General features: G+C 37.3%; 1 protein-coding gene across 5 annotated transcripts in view; it reads left to right on the top strand.

Annotated features, from left to right (window-relative positions):
• Positions 1 to 16,604, top strand: part of SEC23A (SEC23 homolog A, COPII coat complex component) — a 66,878-nt gene continuing 50,274 nt past the window's right edge. The window contains exons 1-6 of one of the 5 annotated variants that reach the window (XM_027065621.2): positions 1 to 137; positions 2,699 to 2,815; positions 9,866 to 10,107; positions 11,921 to 11,978; positions 12,183 to 12,269; positions 13,158 to 13,394. In XM_027065621.2, coding sequence (XP_026921422.1) covers positions 9,887 to 10,107; positions 11,921 to 11,978; positions 12,183 to 12,269; positions 13,158 to 13,394 — 603 coding nt within the window. In that variant the 5' untranslated portion in view covers positions 1 to 137; positions 2,699 to 2,815; positions 9,866 to 9,886. Of the gene's footprint in view, positions 138 to 2,698; positions 2,816 to 4,337; positions 4,521 to 4,919; positions 5,058 to 9,865; positions 10,108 to 11,920; positions 11,979 to 12,182; positions 12,270 to 13,157; positions 13,395 to 16,604 lie in introns of those variants that run through there. The other 4 variants (XM_027065622.2, XM_027065620.2, XM_053224396.1 and 1 more) reach the window with 4 other exon arrangements.

Genomic DNA, 16,604 nt, shown 5'->3' with positions numbered 1-16,604 from the left:
ACCTAAATGTCCATTGATAGATGAATGAATAAAGAAGTGTATATATAAGTGTATGTGTGTATATATGACTCAGCCATAAAAAAGAATAAAATATTTCCATTTGTAACAAAATAGATGGATCTAGAGACTACATAATGGTAAGTGAAATAAGCCAGAGAAAGACAAATACCATATGATTTCACTCATTTCATTCATATTTCATTTATATGATTTCACTCATATTTCATTCATATGATTTTGAGAAACAAAACAAATGAACAAAGAAGAAAAGAAACCAAAAGACAGACTCTTAACTATACAGAATAAATTTATGGTTAACAGAGGGGTGGTAGGTGGGGGGATGGGTAATATAGGTGATGAGGATTGAGTACACTTACTGTGATGAACACTGACTGATGTATAGAATTGTTGTATCATTATATTGTGCACCTGAAACTAATATGACACTGTATGTTAACTACTACTGGAATTAAAAAAAATGTTTTTAAATAATGAAAATAAAAAGGAATTTTTGGGGGGGCTTATGTCAGGTTTTATATTTTCATAGTCAATCTCAAAACATTAAAGTGATGATAATAATTTATGATTGTTTAGGTTATCATGCTTATTCATGAATATTTAAGGAACAATCATTTTGTGTCAGGATCTGACAAAGTGCTGTAATGAGAGCAAACAATTGCAATCAGTTGCATGTTGGTAAATGTTTAACAAATATCCTTCAGATTCACAGATTAATCTCAAATGCCTTGGTCCAGGAATGTCTATAGTTTAGTCAGAAAACCAGAGAAGGTTGTTTTAGGAGAGTCTCCCCTTTCTCCAATTCCTAGTCTGACTCTCCTTTCTGGGAGCTCAAGAAATTTTCCTCTCTCTCTCTTTTTCTCTCTCTTCTTCCTCAACCCAAAACCTCTTAACTTTCAGTATACCAAGAAAAATAGTCTTCACCATTTACAAGCTGGGTCTAATTGACTGTTTTGAATTTTTATATCTTTATATCATTCCATGAATTTATACAAATTAGAGTAAAGAGATATTCAGTAAAGCTGTTATAAAAAGAGTAAAGGGATAATGGAAAACAACTTTACTGAAAATTTAAATAAGTATCTAAGCATAGCAAATACCAATTTTCATTCCATATTTTCCTTTTTTTTAAGTTTTTTAAATGTTTATTTTTTAATTTATTGTCAAACTGGTTTCCATACAACATCCAGTGCTCATCCCAACAAGTGCCCTCCTCAATGCCCATTACCCACTTCATATTTTCCTGGTTTTGAAGACATATCCAAAATGGGCAATGTCCTCTGAATGCAACTACCAGCTTATTGCCTGTGATACATGAATCTGGAACATACCTATCTTGTAAACAGTGATTGCAGATTTCAGATGCATCACTACTACATCCTAGCTAATTGTTACTTCTGGTTCTTCATGCATTTGTATCATCAAAACACAGGACTTGAAGAATTTTTTGAGATCTCTAAAGGCTCATAATTTTGTTGAAGAAAGGACAGCCATCTTTGCTCCCTAATTGTAAGACTTTTGTATTTTTGGCTTTATAAGTAATCAACCTAAAGAATTTTTAATTTCTAGGTTATCTATTTCCTTAGATATCATCTTGTATATACATAGCTGCCATTAGCATTTGTCTACTTAAGAATCATATTAAGTAAATTTATCCACATAAACATCATAAAAGATGAAAGAAATACTGTAATATGTGTTCTTAGCAAAATGAGATGGTCCAGATTTTTGTTGCAAAATATTGTGTAATCAAGTTATCCTTTTGAATGAATAACTGGATGAAAATAACATTTTTTTGACCTTAGAAATAATGTTAACACGATGATCCTTGAGTTTGAGAAATTCATCTAGGAGATGGTAATCCAAAGATTAACAGTCTAAGATTTCACAGTCATTATCAGGATCTAGATTGCTGTTCTCTGTCTCTTGGCATTCATCTTCCAAATTCTGAATTCTCAACTATATTTATTGAAAACTAAAAACATGTACAAAGGTCTTGAAAAATGCTGCAGTACTTTAGGCATTGCAAAGAGAAAATTCAAGAATGATAGCTTACTCCACTATTGTATCGTCTTGGGTAATTCTATCATTTTTCTGGTTTTCTTATTATTTTAGCCTTTTTAAAAGAAGAGTTGGAATAATTGATGAGTAAATCATTTCATGATGAATTAGCAGAATGTTTCAAGATATAGGAAAAATAAGATCACTAAGATCCCATAATGTATCCTAGATTTACAAGAGTCCAATGGACTCATAAAGCAATTGCAAGTTTTATTCTATTTTTTTTTTTAAAAAGCCTCTGACTCTTGCTTTCGGCTCAGGTAATGATCTCATGGTTCGTGGGTTTGAGCCCCATGTTGGGCTCTGTGCTGACAGCATGGAGCCTACTTGGGATTGATACTCTATCTCCCTCTCTCTCTGCCTCTCCCCCTTCACTCCCCTCTCAAATAAATAAATTAAAAAAATTATTTTCTGTGTTCTTTGGAAGATCTCTAAGAAAGATTAAAAAGTCATTAAGTATGGATTCTTACATATAGAACTCCAAAAAAAAGAAAATTCCAGAAAACTAAAGTTGGGTCCAGTATGTGATGGTTAAATGCAAACCAGTTCATCTTAAAGAACATAAAGACAGATCTAAATGAATTCATTACCCATCCTAACATCTGTTTCATTGTAACAGGGAACAGAGGCTTTTGTTCAGCTAAGAACAAGGGAGTTATGACTTTTTAGTCTTCATTGAGCTGCATGGTGGCAAGACACATTTCTGGGGACAATGAAATGAATGAAATTACCGAAGGTACTATATTTTGGTTTATTCCTCACTGAATTCTAAGATCCCCATGGATCCTCTCTTCTATGTCTATTGGTTCTTGGATCGTGTTTCTTTTTGTGAATGTCCTTATTCCACTTTTATACCATAGTCCACAGCTGTTTACTTGCTGTGCTTTCAGTCAAGAATCCTCATTGAGGTAGCATCCTGAGCTCACCTTATTTGCAGGTCTATGCTAAATTTTGTGGTTTTTTAAAATTTTTTAGTGTTTTTTTAATTTTTAGTGTTTATTTTTGACAGAGAGAGAGAGAGAGAGACAGAGCACGAGTGGGGGAGGGGCAGAGACAGAGGGAGACACAGAATCCAAAGCGGGCTCCAGGCTCTGAGCGGTCAGCACAGAGCCCTACGCAGGGCTCCAACTCACAGACCAGGAGAGCATGACCTGAGCCAAACTCGGACGCTCAACAGACTGAGCCACCCAGGCACCTCTAAATTTTGTTTCATTCCCATTTCCTCCTCAGACTTTTATTCAAATTTGACAGACAAAGTCATCCTCTTCTACCTTACAAAACAACCTTAGCATACACTTTATAGGCAGAAAATACATGTTTGGTACACATCTTATTTCTCAACTATAATGAAGAACAAGGATTTGATCTTTTTTCCAACTCGTTAAAATGCTTCGAGGGCTAAGCCTGGCAAGGTTTTAGGTGTAGTCATGTCTGGAATTAATTCCATGAGCAACCTCACTTAGGAATGGGGTGCTTGAGATCGCCAAGCTGTAATGTCTTTCCAACCCGTTTCTGTGTCTCCCATTTTGCTCAGCTCTTCCTTTGGGAAAGAGAAGCAGAAAACGCATTAAGATGAATCAGCCAGAGATTGCAGTAGTGGGGAGGAGAGGTGGCAGATGTAGTGTAGGAGGCAAGAGGTAGACTGTCTAGGAATACAAAAATCCAATGTACAGGCCACGGATTTTGGCCTGTTTTGCCTACATCAATATCACTAGCATTGCTACTGTACCTGGCACATTGTAGATGTTCAGTAAATATTTGTTGCACTAAGTGAACAAACGAACTTCTCACTTTGTATTTTTTTGGGGAGATGCGGTTTTGTAGTCCTAGGAATCAACCAGGGCCCTACAGGTGAGGATGTCCTCCTACTGGACGTTGTCTGAGTGGCCGCAGAATGTGCCACTCTGGCCTGCGGCCCTCAGGTAGTGGGGTCGGCCGCGGTTCCTGGGAAAGGATTAAGGCGCTCCAGTTCCGCTGGGGTCCCTAGCACTCTGGCGTTTCCCAGTCTGGTTTGTCTTGGTTGTCCCCGCCCCTCAGGCTCCGTAGCCTCCCTTCCCTCCAGTCTCTTCTTCCCCACCCTTCACTCGGCTCCGCCCGGGTCCCGCACTCTCACCATTAGTTCCCTCCCCTGGTAGCCCCGCCCCGGCTCCGTCCCCACCCCTTCCACCTCCCTCCTCTCCCCTCGCGCCCTATACCCGCTCGGTTCTGCCCGGTCCCGCACTCTCCCCTTAAGTTCCCCGGCGCGGCCGCCCCGCCCCGCCAGCCCTTGACGTGGCAGAGGCGGCACCAGCCATGTTGGCCCAGTCGTGTTCTGCGCGGAGGCCGGGGGCGGGGCGGCGCCGGCCCTGATCGAGTGCCACGGCTGCTCCAGCTCGTCGGAAAGGACCGATTTTGCTGGGCGGAGGTTGCAACCGGCGCGGATCTTGTCTGGGGGCACGGTGGTAGGGACTGACTTCTGGGCCGCCTCCTCCCGGCTCCCTGGAGGGGCCGCGGGCTCTCAGCGGAAAGCGGGGGAGGGGCAGCTGTGCGGCTGTGGGCCGGCGGGCGGGTGGGCCGGGGTCTTCGGGATGGTGCCCGCTCTGCCTTCATGATACTCGGGAACAGGTTGGACGCGCCTGCTGTGGCGAGCGGGCTCTGGGGGGCAGCCTTGAATTCTGACCCCTTCGCCCTGTCACCAACCGCTCTGCTTCGTTTTTCTGGGGCCTGGGGGCCCGGTCCCCTCACCAAGCTCCCTTGGATAAGGTGCGAAAGATAGAAGTCGGGTGAAAAAAAGGTAGTTCATCATCTCGCCCAGCGCCCACTCCCGCCTCCCGGGCGATCTGCCTTCCTTATTCCAGCCTATCACCGGTTCTGGACCCTTGGGCTTCTTGGTTCTTACCTTGCTGGATCTGAAGTGCCCTAGACTTTGAACCCAGGTGACTTCGTCACCGGTAGTTCGGCCTTGGGAGTCAAAGGGGATAAGGAGAATTAATTGCCAGGTAAAGCTAACGCCTTAGGCCTCAATTACAAGTGGAGTTCAGTTTTCAGATCCGATCAGTCTTTTCTGTTGTGCTAGTGTTTTCTTCCCGTTTTGGTGGGAAGGGAAAAGCATGGTCAATCTACATGTAACCTCTGGGGTATGTTGAATTCACATGAATTTCTTCGACCTCCGCCCTGCAAAGCCATGTATACCTAGACAAACTAACTTCGTTAAAAAAAGTTTTAGATTTAAATATAAATGTTAAGTCTCCCTTCTCTCTCCTTTTCAGTAGCCTAATTAACATCGTTTTGGAAGTCTGATCATTTTTATTTGACTCATACAATTTTAGAGTTAGAAGGGGCCTTGTAGTTTCTAGCCTAAGCCCCTTATCTTTTTCATGAGAAATTGAGGATCATAGAGGTTAAGCTCTTGTCCAAGATCATACAGCTATGGAAAGCAATTGAAAACACTTTATTGAGGTTTTTACAATTGAAAAGTAGAGAGGCACACTTAATTCTTAAATACATCTGATTGGAAGAAACTCAAATTTTACTTGCAATTGAGGATATTTTTCATTTAGAGTCTATAAAAGTGCTCTAATATTGAAAATTTCCAATTATTTATTGAATAAGTGAAGCTTTTAAAAATACTGTGGGCATGTATTTGATATGCTAGGTTAAAGAGGCATTAAGTGTTTTGCTTCTTTGCTTTTAGTTATACCAGGAGAAATTAATTAACCAAAGTAACTCCCACTCACAATAAGTTGTGCTGGGAAATGACACATTTCTTTAGAATGGTCTTTTGTATTTGTACCACGTAAAAAAATATGACTACTATATTAAATCTCCATCCTAATATAGTGTCTGAATCATTTTTATTTGGCTTTAACATAATTTTAGGGGAGAGAGTGCTGATCAAATAATGATATTTTATAAAAAGCTAGTTTGTAAAAAGAATTTATTTCAGATATGCCATTGTTGGATATGGGGCCCAGCCTGGCAGGTGTTCTACTAGAAAGCTATCTAGAAATTAACACTAGAAAAAACACTACCTAGAAAATCTAGAATTAGTGATTTTGAAAAGGCACAATACCTACCGTGGAAAGGTGAGGGAAGTCAAGGAGGTGTTGTGCATGGCCATGTAATTGGACCAGTTCAGAAGAAACAGGTGGGACTTTTTAAAAAATAATACTGGAAAGTGAGAACGTACAAAATAAAACAGATGTTATTTAGTGAGCATATATGATCTTAGAACAGAGAGATTGAAAGGAAAAAGTGAGGAAAAGGAAGTTAATTGTGCACAAAATATCATACAGGTGGTATTTAGTGTGTCGTAATAAAAAGTCAGGATGTGGAGTTACAATCTGGTTATTGTGTGTAAATGTCTTTATGCTAAGTCTCATAGAGCCTTTCTCTACTGGGTTCCTTGATCGAATTAAGTAAACCCTATTGTCCTAAGATGGTGGTCCTTAGGACCACTTTAGACTCTTAAACATTACTGAGGTTCTAAAAAAAACAAAAAAGAAAAACCACACGCCTGCCTTAATAGAAGACAGGTGGATTTTCAGATCTATTTTTGCGGTCAGTCTATTGTGATATGTTATTATACTTGAATTGTATGAAAGAAATCTGGCTTCACATAGATATGTAGTTGGAAAAAGGGGTATTTTAATAGCTTTTTCAGATAATTCTGCATATTCTTCTTTAATACTACACTGCAGGGGTACCTAGGTGACTCAGTGGGTTAAGCGTCCGACTCTTGATCTCAGCTCAGGTCTTGATCCCAGCCCTACAAGAGGATGAGTTCGAGCTCCACACCCAGTGCAGAGCCACTTTAAAAAAAAAAAAAGAGAGAGATACTCCACTACAACTTGATGGTTTTAATTCATAAATCAAGGGTTAATAGTGTGAAATTTGAAATCTTAGAAATGAACTTTTGCACTCTATTGCATTAAAATTCATTGGTCTGTTCTGCACTTTGAATGGGTCTTTACTCATGCATGGATCCTTACCTGTGCATGATTTTGTAACATCATGAATTGATCATTTGGGAGATTTTGCTTCACTGAGTAAGGTATATTTTCTAAATGTGGACATGGTTCATTATATAATAGAAAAATCACGATAATAACATCACTGATCTCAGAAAAATCTTTACATATTAGCAAGCTATGAAGCTCATGGTAGTGGACCCAAGGTTTTCAAAAATTTTGATATTTGCTTGAAAACTCAAATTTTTTCATTGTTAATAAATACTGTCAATTATTTTCCAGGTTACAGGCTCACTTCAACATTATTGAGAAAATGTATGGCACATAGCTAACTACTAGTTATGTACCAGTTTTGGAGAATTGAGAAAATAGTCAAAACATTTTTTTGTGTTTTTGTGGTTCAGATAAAAAACCCTGATTGGTCTGGTATTTTAATGCTTTTTGGTGATGCATTTTAGATGACATAGATTATACATGCAATTAGGTAGTAAACAGAAAACTTCATTTGCTTAACATTCTGTAGAAATTATGGGAAGGATTGAATAGTCCCAGAATTTATATTCACATCTGTAACACAGAAGCTATTGCTAATCTGCAGACTATGAAGCAGGCTCCAGGCTCTGAGCTGTCAGCACAGAGCTCAGCACAGGGCTCGAACTCCCGGAACCATGAGATCATGACCTATGCCCAAGTTGGATGCTTAAATGACTGAGCCACTCAGGTGCCCCTGTTTCTCCTTTAAAACTGAGGTTGTCGGCGGGGGGGGGCGCCTGAGTGGTGGAGTTGGTTAAGCACCCGGCTCTTGATTTCAGCTCAGGTCATGATATCACGGTTTGTGAGATTGAGCCCCATGTGGGGCTCCGCACTGATAACTTGGAGCCTGCTTAGGATTCTCTCTCTCTCTCTCTCTCTCTCTCTCTCTCTCTCTCTCTCTCTCTCTCTCTGTGTGTGTGTTTCTCTGTGCCCCCTTACCCCCTCCCTGCTTGTACTCTCATGTTGTCTCTTTCAAAATAAATAAATGAATGTGAGAAAAATTAAAAAATAAACAAATAAAACTGAGATTGGCATGTAACACACCTCTGACTATCCCAGATCTTTGTTTTATCATTATTTTTCAACACCCACATTTTCTTGAAAACTCATAGTCTCTCTCCAAACTGCCTTCTATATTTAGTTTAAAGATAATCTTTTCTAAACAAATTTAGTTACCTTAGGATTCCTCTTTATCCTTATCAGCCTTTGAAAACTCTGTGTCTGCTTTTGATTAGTGTAAAATTCTCTAGTTGTGTCTGAGATTCTGATAGGAAATAGTGTTTAATTTTTCTTTTTTTTTTAAACTGAGGTATGTTTAATATATAACATTCTTATTTCTTTCAAAGAAAAGAAAATTCTTAGCTGCTAAGGTAGTCATATTTGTTGAGCTTCACTTTTTGGAATTTTTATTATCAAATCTTTGAAAAATTTTCTAAAATTAAAATTATTGTATTCAGCATGTTTTTTTCAAATACCTTTTCTTCTCTCAGTTACATTTTAGAATCAGTTCCTCATCCTATTGTTGTTCTTTGCAAATTCACCCTCCATGTTGGCTCTTTTGGCATCCTACCTTCATAATTCTTCAGTTCTTGATGTCCTTCATCTCTCCTACAAATCTTTTGGCCAGCCACCTAACACTTGAAACTCTCTGTCCTCTCAGAACTGTGTATTTTGCAATTTCCTTCCAACACTGATCACTGCTGAAGTTTGAGACTGTGAGATAGAACTGTTGCCTAGGTAGGAAAGCTGGCATTCTAGACAGGCAGTAAGAGAGTAACAAGATGGAGATGTCTCTTGATACTGGGCCCGAACCAGAGTGGCATCCTCTTCCCCCTGCTAATAAATGTAAATGATTATATTGAAATTGTATATCTCAAATTAGAGTTTAAAATGCTCTCCTACTTTCCAAAATAATAAAAAAAAAATGCCCTCCTAAATTGGAATATTAAAAATATTCTGGGTGAGGGGCACCTGGGTGGCTCAAGTTGGTTGGGTGTCTGATTGGTTCAGGTCATGATCTCATGGTTCATGAGTTCGAGCCCCACATTGGCCTCTCTGCTGTTAGCATGGAGCCTGATTCAGATCTCTGTCCCCTTGTCTCTCTGCACCTCCTCCACACATGTGCTCTCTCTGTCAAAAATAAACATTTAAAAAAAATATTCTGGCTTAATTTTCTGCAAAAGAAGTTAAATGGCATATAAATCATAGGGAACACCACTTATTAAGCATTTTATTTATTGTGCCACAAAGACCCTATATTTGCACAATGAAAAGATTACCTGTCTAAAACAGAAGTACCTAGTTTTAGAAAAATCTTTTTGTTATGCACTGTTAAGCATTCACTTCTAGCAAGTTTAGTAGAAACTTGTCATTTTCTACATACAAAACCATATGAACTTTAGAATTTAATGGTTTCAGTAATCTGTTCATTAGAATAATATAACTTACAAGGCTGATATGGAAAACATAGGATCTAAATTTTCCCCCATTTTTATCTTTGTTTCTTATACACACTTAAATAAATAGGACACATATTTCATTATTATTATTATTTTTTGCTCTAGCTTTTTCAAGAATGAATAAATAAGGATAAAATACCTCTTGCTGGGCTTAATGAGCATTGGGTTCTGGAGGGTGATTTATTTTTGTTATAAGTGAGGTTATTGTTGCTTGCTAATTTTTTTCTGAGATGAATACTTTTATTTCATTTTGATTTCTCGTGGATTAATATCGCTGAACATGGGAAAAACATTTATTTTAGATTTCCTTATGAGGATTTTTAAACATCTTAAATTTTGTCACAGAAATAAGAATCAGGCTCTACAATGACAACCTATTTGGAATTCATCCAACAAAATGAAGAACGAGATGGAGTCCGATTTAGCTGGAATGTTTGGCCATCAAGTCGACTAGAAGCTACAAGAATGGTTGTTCCGGTAGCAGCCTTATTTACACCACTGAAGGAGAGACCTGATTTACCACCTATTCAGTATGAACCTGTTCTGTGTAGCAGGACCACTTGCCGTGCAGTTTTGAATCCTTTATGGTAATTAAAATATATTGGAACAATTAATGTGGCAATATGATTTATTTTTATTATTATTATTATTTTTTAAAGTTTGTTTTTGACAGAGAGAGAGAGACAGAGCATGAGTGGGGGAGGGGCAGAGAGAGGGAGGCACAGATTCTGAAGCAGGCTCCAGGCTCTGAGCTGTCAGCACAGAGCCTGATGTGGAGCTCGAACTCACGGAACGCGAGATCATGACCTGAGCGAAGTCGGGCGCTCAACTGACTGAGCCACCCAGGCGCCCCTGTGGCAATATGATTTAAAAATGTAGTTTCTTGTTCATTTATATAAAAATGTCTTTTTTATTTATAGTTATTTTTTCAAATTAGGATAGTCAAATCCAAAGAGCTGTGAAATTGAAGGATATTCTAGTTATAGTGAGTTGATTACAGACCAAATGTAAAATTGTCACTATATGAACTGTTAGATCCAATCACTAGTATATCTAGATGCTCTGTGTCATTAGACCCATCTCGTGTCATTAGAAAAGTCACAATTGATTGGTATGGTGTTTGAATTGAAAATGTTACAATTTCTTATAGCATAAACCAGAATATCTAGAATCTTCCTTTATGCCTCTTTCCATTCTGTCTCCCCACCCAATCCGTTAGCAACTCAGATTGATTCTGCCTCCAGAACATTACTGATTCTGTCTCCTGTATTCAGTTGCTGCTAGTACGCTCTACTTTAAGATACACCATCTTTTTACTGGACAATTTCATTACCCACCTAACTGGCCCCCTTGTTTCCATTCTTGTCTTTCAGTAGTTTATTCTCTATCCAGACACTAGAATGTTACAAATGGATATCAGATTATTAAAATCCTTCAGTTTTGTCTTATTATACTTGGAATGAGAAATCCAAACTGCTAGTTAAGACTTACAAAACACTATGTATTATATCATTCATTTCCCTTATTGTTATCTACCTTATACCTTACCCTCTTTCTGATCCTTGAACATACCAAATTTATGCCTATCTTGGAATTTGTATAATAGCTGTATATTCTGCTGGATTACTCTGCCCCTAGATTTTCCTGTGACCTGTTCCTTTTCATTTAGATCAAATTTCAATTGTTTATTTCAGAAGGCCTTCTTTTAAAGTAGCCATCCCAGGGGGCCGTGGTGTCTCAGTCTGTCAAGTGTCTGACTCTTGATTTCATCTCAGGTCATGATCTCATGGTTCCTAGGTTTGATCCCCACCCCACCCCATTGGGCTCTGCGCTGACAGTACAGAGCCTGCTTGGGATTCTCTCTCTCCCTCTCTCTCTGCCCCTCCCTTTTCTCTCTTTCAAAATAAATAAATAAACTTTAAAAAATAAATAATGTAGTCCTCCCAAACACACTTTCGCATCCTGCTTTGTTATCTTTAGTCTGTTATTGTCACTGTCTGAAAGTATCATTTGTATTTATACATCTACTTTCTTTTTGTATGTCTTTCTGTTCCAGAATAAGCTCCATGATAGCAGGGAACTTTGATCTCTTGTTCACTGCTGTATCACCAGCACCTAGGATAATGGCTGGTACATATTAAGCATTGAATAAATACATTTTTGAATTAAATGAATGTTTTCTAGATCTGAGTGTAGAAATCACTGAATCATTTGAAAAAAAAAATTATTTTTACTGATGTTTGCTATATATTAAAAGTAATAATATGTTCATTTAACTGAACATTTGTATATACAGTTAAAAATATGAGTTCTTTTAGAAAGAAGTTAATTTTATTAAAATTAGGATCATTGTACGATGGAACTGAAACATGAGCTCTATTGTATCTTTTCTTAAAACAGTCAAGTGGATTACCGAGCAAAACTCTGGGCTTGCAACTTTTGTTATCAAAGGAATCAGGTAAGAAAACCCCCAATGCAGATGTTAATGCTGTAGTACTGGTCTTAATATGTAGAAAAATGCATATTTTAAACAAAGATGAAATAATTTTTCATATGATGAAAAATAGTTTTTAGTAGTTAAGTGATCAGAAAATTATTTGCAGTTTAAAATTTCATTCTGGCAAATAATTCATTCAAAATGTTCATTGTTTTCTCTCTGTAGTTTCCACCTACTTACGCTGGTATATCTGAATTGAATCAGCCTGCGGAGCTCTTACCTCAGTTTTCTAGCATTGAATATGTAGTTCTGGTAAGAACATAAATCCTTAAGAAAGCCTTAAATATTCAGCGATTTACTTTATACCAATAGAATTGTTAAATTGAGATGACTTAAAGGGCATTGTTCCTGATTCCCACATTGAATTGATGGAGCATTTCAGAGATAAGAACTGTCCTATTCAATTTGAACAAGGTAAGTTCCCTGTTGTAGTTATTTAATGGGTGGCTAGGATATTGAGTGGTGTGGTGTGATTTGCTATACTGAGTAGATCAATAAACAGTACACTCTCAATGTTGTTGTGTGGTTGGAAGGTCAGTTCACAAAAGTTAAGTTACTATGATGCTAGAACCTGATGATATATCCCCAAGTCTAACTGTAAGTTACTTTTGCATTGGTCCTTGTTAAGAAAATCATTTTTCTTCCCTTTCTGAACAGCTTTACGTAGTTGTTTACATATTTAAGTTGTAAAGTAACGATATCCTCTGTGATTCTAGTAGAGAAAGCAGAGTATGATTCACATGTACCAGGAAGTAGCAGCCTAGCTAGTTCCCAGTTCTCTTATGGTCTAATTCAGGTTGAGATCTTTATTGTTTTGTTTTTAAGCTTTATAACTACTGTTTCCTTATTTTAGGAGAAATAAATACTTGTTATAAGAAATGAAGCCTTATGCAGTTAAACAGATCAAAGATGAAAGTCTCCTTTATGTAATTATAAATAATGTTTTTAAACTTAATTTTTCCTTTGATATGTCTCATATATCTCTCCATGCATAGATAGCTTCTCTCATTTCTGAAATGATTTTATTAAGATTTCATTTTATGAATGTATTGTAAATTATTTATTCTCTACTAATTATCCTTGTATATTGTGCTGACTATTAATACATTATTTCCTAATTATTACAACATTTTTTAAAAGCGTGGTCCTCAGATGCCTTTGATATTCCTCTATGTGGTTGATACTTGCATGGAAGATGAAGATTTACAAGCCCTGAAAGAATCTATGCAGATGTCATTGAGTCTTTTACCACCTACAGCTTTGGTTGGACTTATTACTTTTGGGAGAATGGTACAGGTTCATGAACTTGGATGTGAGGGCATTTCAAAAAGCTACGTGTTCAGAGGAACAAAAGATTTGTCTGCCAAACAACTGCAGGTAAACAACAAGAATGGTAGTTTCAGCCTTATCTGTGGGCATCACTCCATAAATGTCTATAAATGCCTTCTGGATTTAAGTTTCTAGAAAATATTTTTACTGTGAATGACTAATATAATTGTATTATGACAAAGGCTTTATTTAATGTTGACATCAGTTTTCTTTCATTTGCCCTTGAATTGTTGTTATACAGATGGAAGACCCCTCACTTTTTCTTTTTTTAGTTTTTTTTTAAGTTTATTTATTTTTGAGAGAGACCGTTTGTGCACACATGTGAGTAGGGGAGGGGCAGAGAGAGAGGGAGACACAGAATCCAAAGCAGGCTCCAGGCTCTGAGCTGGCAGCACAAAGCCGATCGTGGGGCTCGAACTCATGAGCGGTGAGATCGTGACCTGAGCCGAAGTCAGACGCTTAACCAACAGAGCCACCCAAGTGCCCCAAAGACCCCTCACTTTTAATGGTGAGACTGAAGGTGTTTTGCTAGAGATTTGAAGGGCTAATGGGAGAGTCATGCTGAAGACTGAGGGAAAGCAACCACAGAATATTAGCTTTTGTTTTTGACATCTCATTTAGGACCTGAACACTCTTACTATGTTTGGCAGGGGGAGGTATTTTAAGTCTTGAGAGTTGTATGTATGTATGAACCAAGAGTACATATTTTTTCATACACTAGGACAACATTTTTATTTTTGGAGTAAATTGAAGCTTTATCTTCCAAGGCAGAGAGGTTATGTGTGACTTACTAGGATCATCTAGGGATATATATATATATATATATGTTTTGCCCAGAGATTTTGCTAGACCATGAGAAAGTAAGTGAACGTGTGCTTGTTTTGGGAGGCTGTTGAGAGGGTAGGATTGTTCATGTAAGGCATTTGAAAAACTTTATAAATGATTCTGATACAATCTTGATAAGAACAGTTACCCTGGAAGATGGCAGGTAAGTCTTGCATAAAGTAGACAGCTAGGAAGTCAGACTTTGGAGCATTCAGGTATCCCAAATGAAAAGGAAAAGAAGATTTTGAGAACAATATTAAATGATTCTAATTTGAAGCTTAGCAGACTGGGGTAGTAGTGCTGCAGTTAACTGAGATAGAAAGTAGTGGAAGAATTTGCAAGTTTGGATGGGGAGGATGATGAACAGTGAATAAGATCACGAATAAGGTTTGAGGAGGTGAAGAAAATTAGAGTTTGCGCTCTTTCCAGAGGTTTGTTGAAGGTAAGGAAGACAATAGTGTGGGAATTTGAGAGAACCAAGTTAACAGGTTTAGGTTAGGAAGGGAACTTGAATGTGTTTATACATAGAAGGGGAAGAGAGACTAAAGAGGGTGAATTGAAAGCAAGAGTGAGCTGAGCTTTCAGAGGACATGATAAGGATGCCTTCAGGAAGAGAGGAAGCAGAGTACCTTGGAGAGGAGGCTCATCAGTTTCCATGAGACAGGACAGAAAGTGGGCAAGTTTAATCTTTCTGTGCCTTAGTTTTTTTCATCTGTGGAAGAGTTAATAATAGTGTCTACCTTATACAGTGGTCATGAAAATTGAATGGATTGTGCCTGTAACTGTTTGCTATTGTTATTTTGAAGCTGCAAACTTATTTAAAGTTCTGTAGTGTTACTTCTGATTGTAGAGTACATTTTACTTGAGTTATGTTATTGCATATGAAACACATAAGATACCTGCTTTTTTGTTGCAGGCAATAAATGCCTACAGGCTAAATATTTTCCTCCATTGAAATGTTTTTATTTTATTTTATTTTATTTTTTGCCATCTTTATTCAAATATTTCACGGCAGTTATATTAACAATTACAGTAAATGTTCAAAATTCCAGAATCCAAAAATGAAATAATTTACTTCAAACTAACGTAAAATGAAGTCAAATGCAAAATGTCAATTTAATACAATTCTGAATTAAACTATAAACTCAAAATAGACTGTAGTTGATGAAGTCTATTTAACCTACAAAGTTGATTAGGAGGTCTCCCAAAGTCTAAATAACTGAATGTACAAAATACTAAAGATGCAGGTATAAGCCCAAATTCAAGCTTACAATGTGATTACAAGTAATTATTATAATAACAATGGCATTCAGCTATGGAACCTGACACTGAAGATACCTACTGAATAGCACCACAGCTGAACCAGCTTAATCAAAAAATGGGAAGATATTATTACCCCACTCCCTAAAAATAAAATCTAGGAAACCTACAAATACATTGGCATATGAGAGAAATCAAGTCATGAAAGGACATTAAACAAAACTAAATCACAGGTGAGATTCAAGCTGAAAAACACAACTCTACAGCCATTAGTTTCAACCCTAGTGCAGTTCCATCATCTTCAGAAAGTTCCCATGGTCCCCATAGCTGAGCATTAACTATTGTTGGGCTGTGTTGTGATGAAATGTTTTTGTTTTCCTTCTCTATCCATTTGGTTGAAAAGAGCCTGGTCTTTGCTCCCCAAATAGTCCTGAATTCAAATCTGAAACTCTTCTAGTTGTGTAATATTGGGTTGATCTCTGCTTGTTTTCTTATCCTCTGTGGAAAAGGGTAAATAATTCTTACTTTACCAGGTTACTATTCATGCTAAGGGAAATCATGTAAGAACAGTCAGTATAGTGTTAAGTCTTACAGGGCTGTGTGGCAAACCCTGGCTTAATATCTTGCTGTGCAACTTACTAGTTGTGTAACCTTTAGCAGGTTAAAAACCTTTCTGAGTGTCAGTTTTCATTTATAAAGCAGGGATTAAAAAATATTCTTCATTATTATTCTGTGAAGAAATAGTATATGTGAAGAGTTTAGCACAGAGTCTAGCACGTAGTAAGTTCTTAGGAAAAAGTTGCTCTGCCTGCTAGGAGTGTAGGAAATATAGGATTAGTTCAATAATTTTTTCTTTGCAAATCTTTAGACTTTCTGATTTTCTGTTGTATACTTTTACTCTGTTACTTCGTGACCAAGATTCAAGAAAACTTCAGTAAAATAACATTATTTTCATGTGTCTAGAGAGGAATTTTGTACACTTAAAAATCAAACAAAAGTGGTTAGGAATTAAGTCAGAAAATTAAGTATAGACATACATATGTATATCTTATAACCCCTTTTATACGATTCCATGTACCTCTCCTTTATAACATTTAATACAATTGTAATTTTATACTTTTTTAGCTAATGATTTTATTAACTGCTGTCTGTTTCACCAGATCTTAATTTCAT

Source organism: Acinonyx jubatus, chromosome B3 (assembly GCF_027475565.1).
Source record: "Acinonyx jubatus isolate Ajub_Pintada_27869175 chromosome B3, VMU_Ajub_asm_v1.0, whole genome shotgun sequence".
Taxonomy (NCBI): Eukaryota; Metazoa; Chordata; class Mammalia; order Carnivora; family Felidae; genus Acinonyx; species Acinonyx jubatus.
This window is presented reverse-complemented; position numbering and strand designations above follow the sequence as displayed.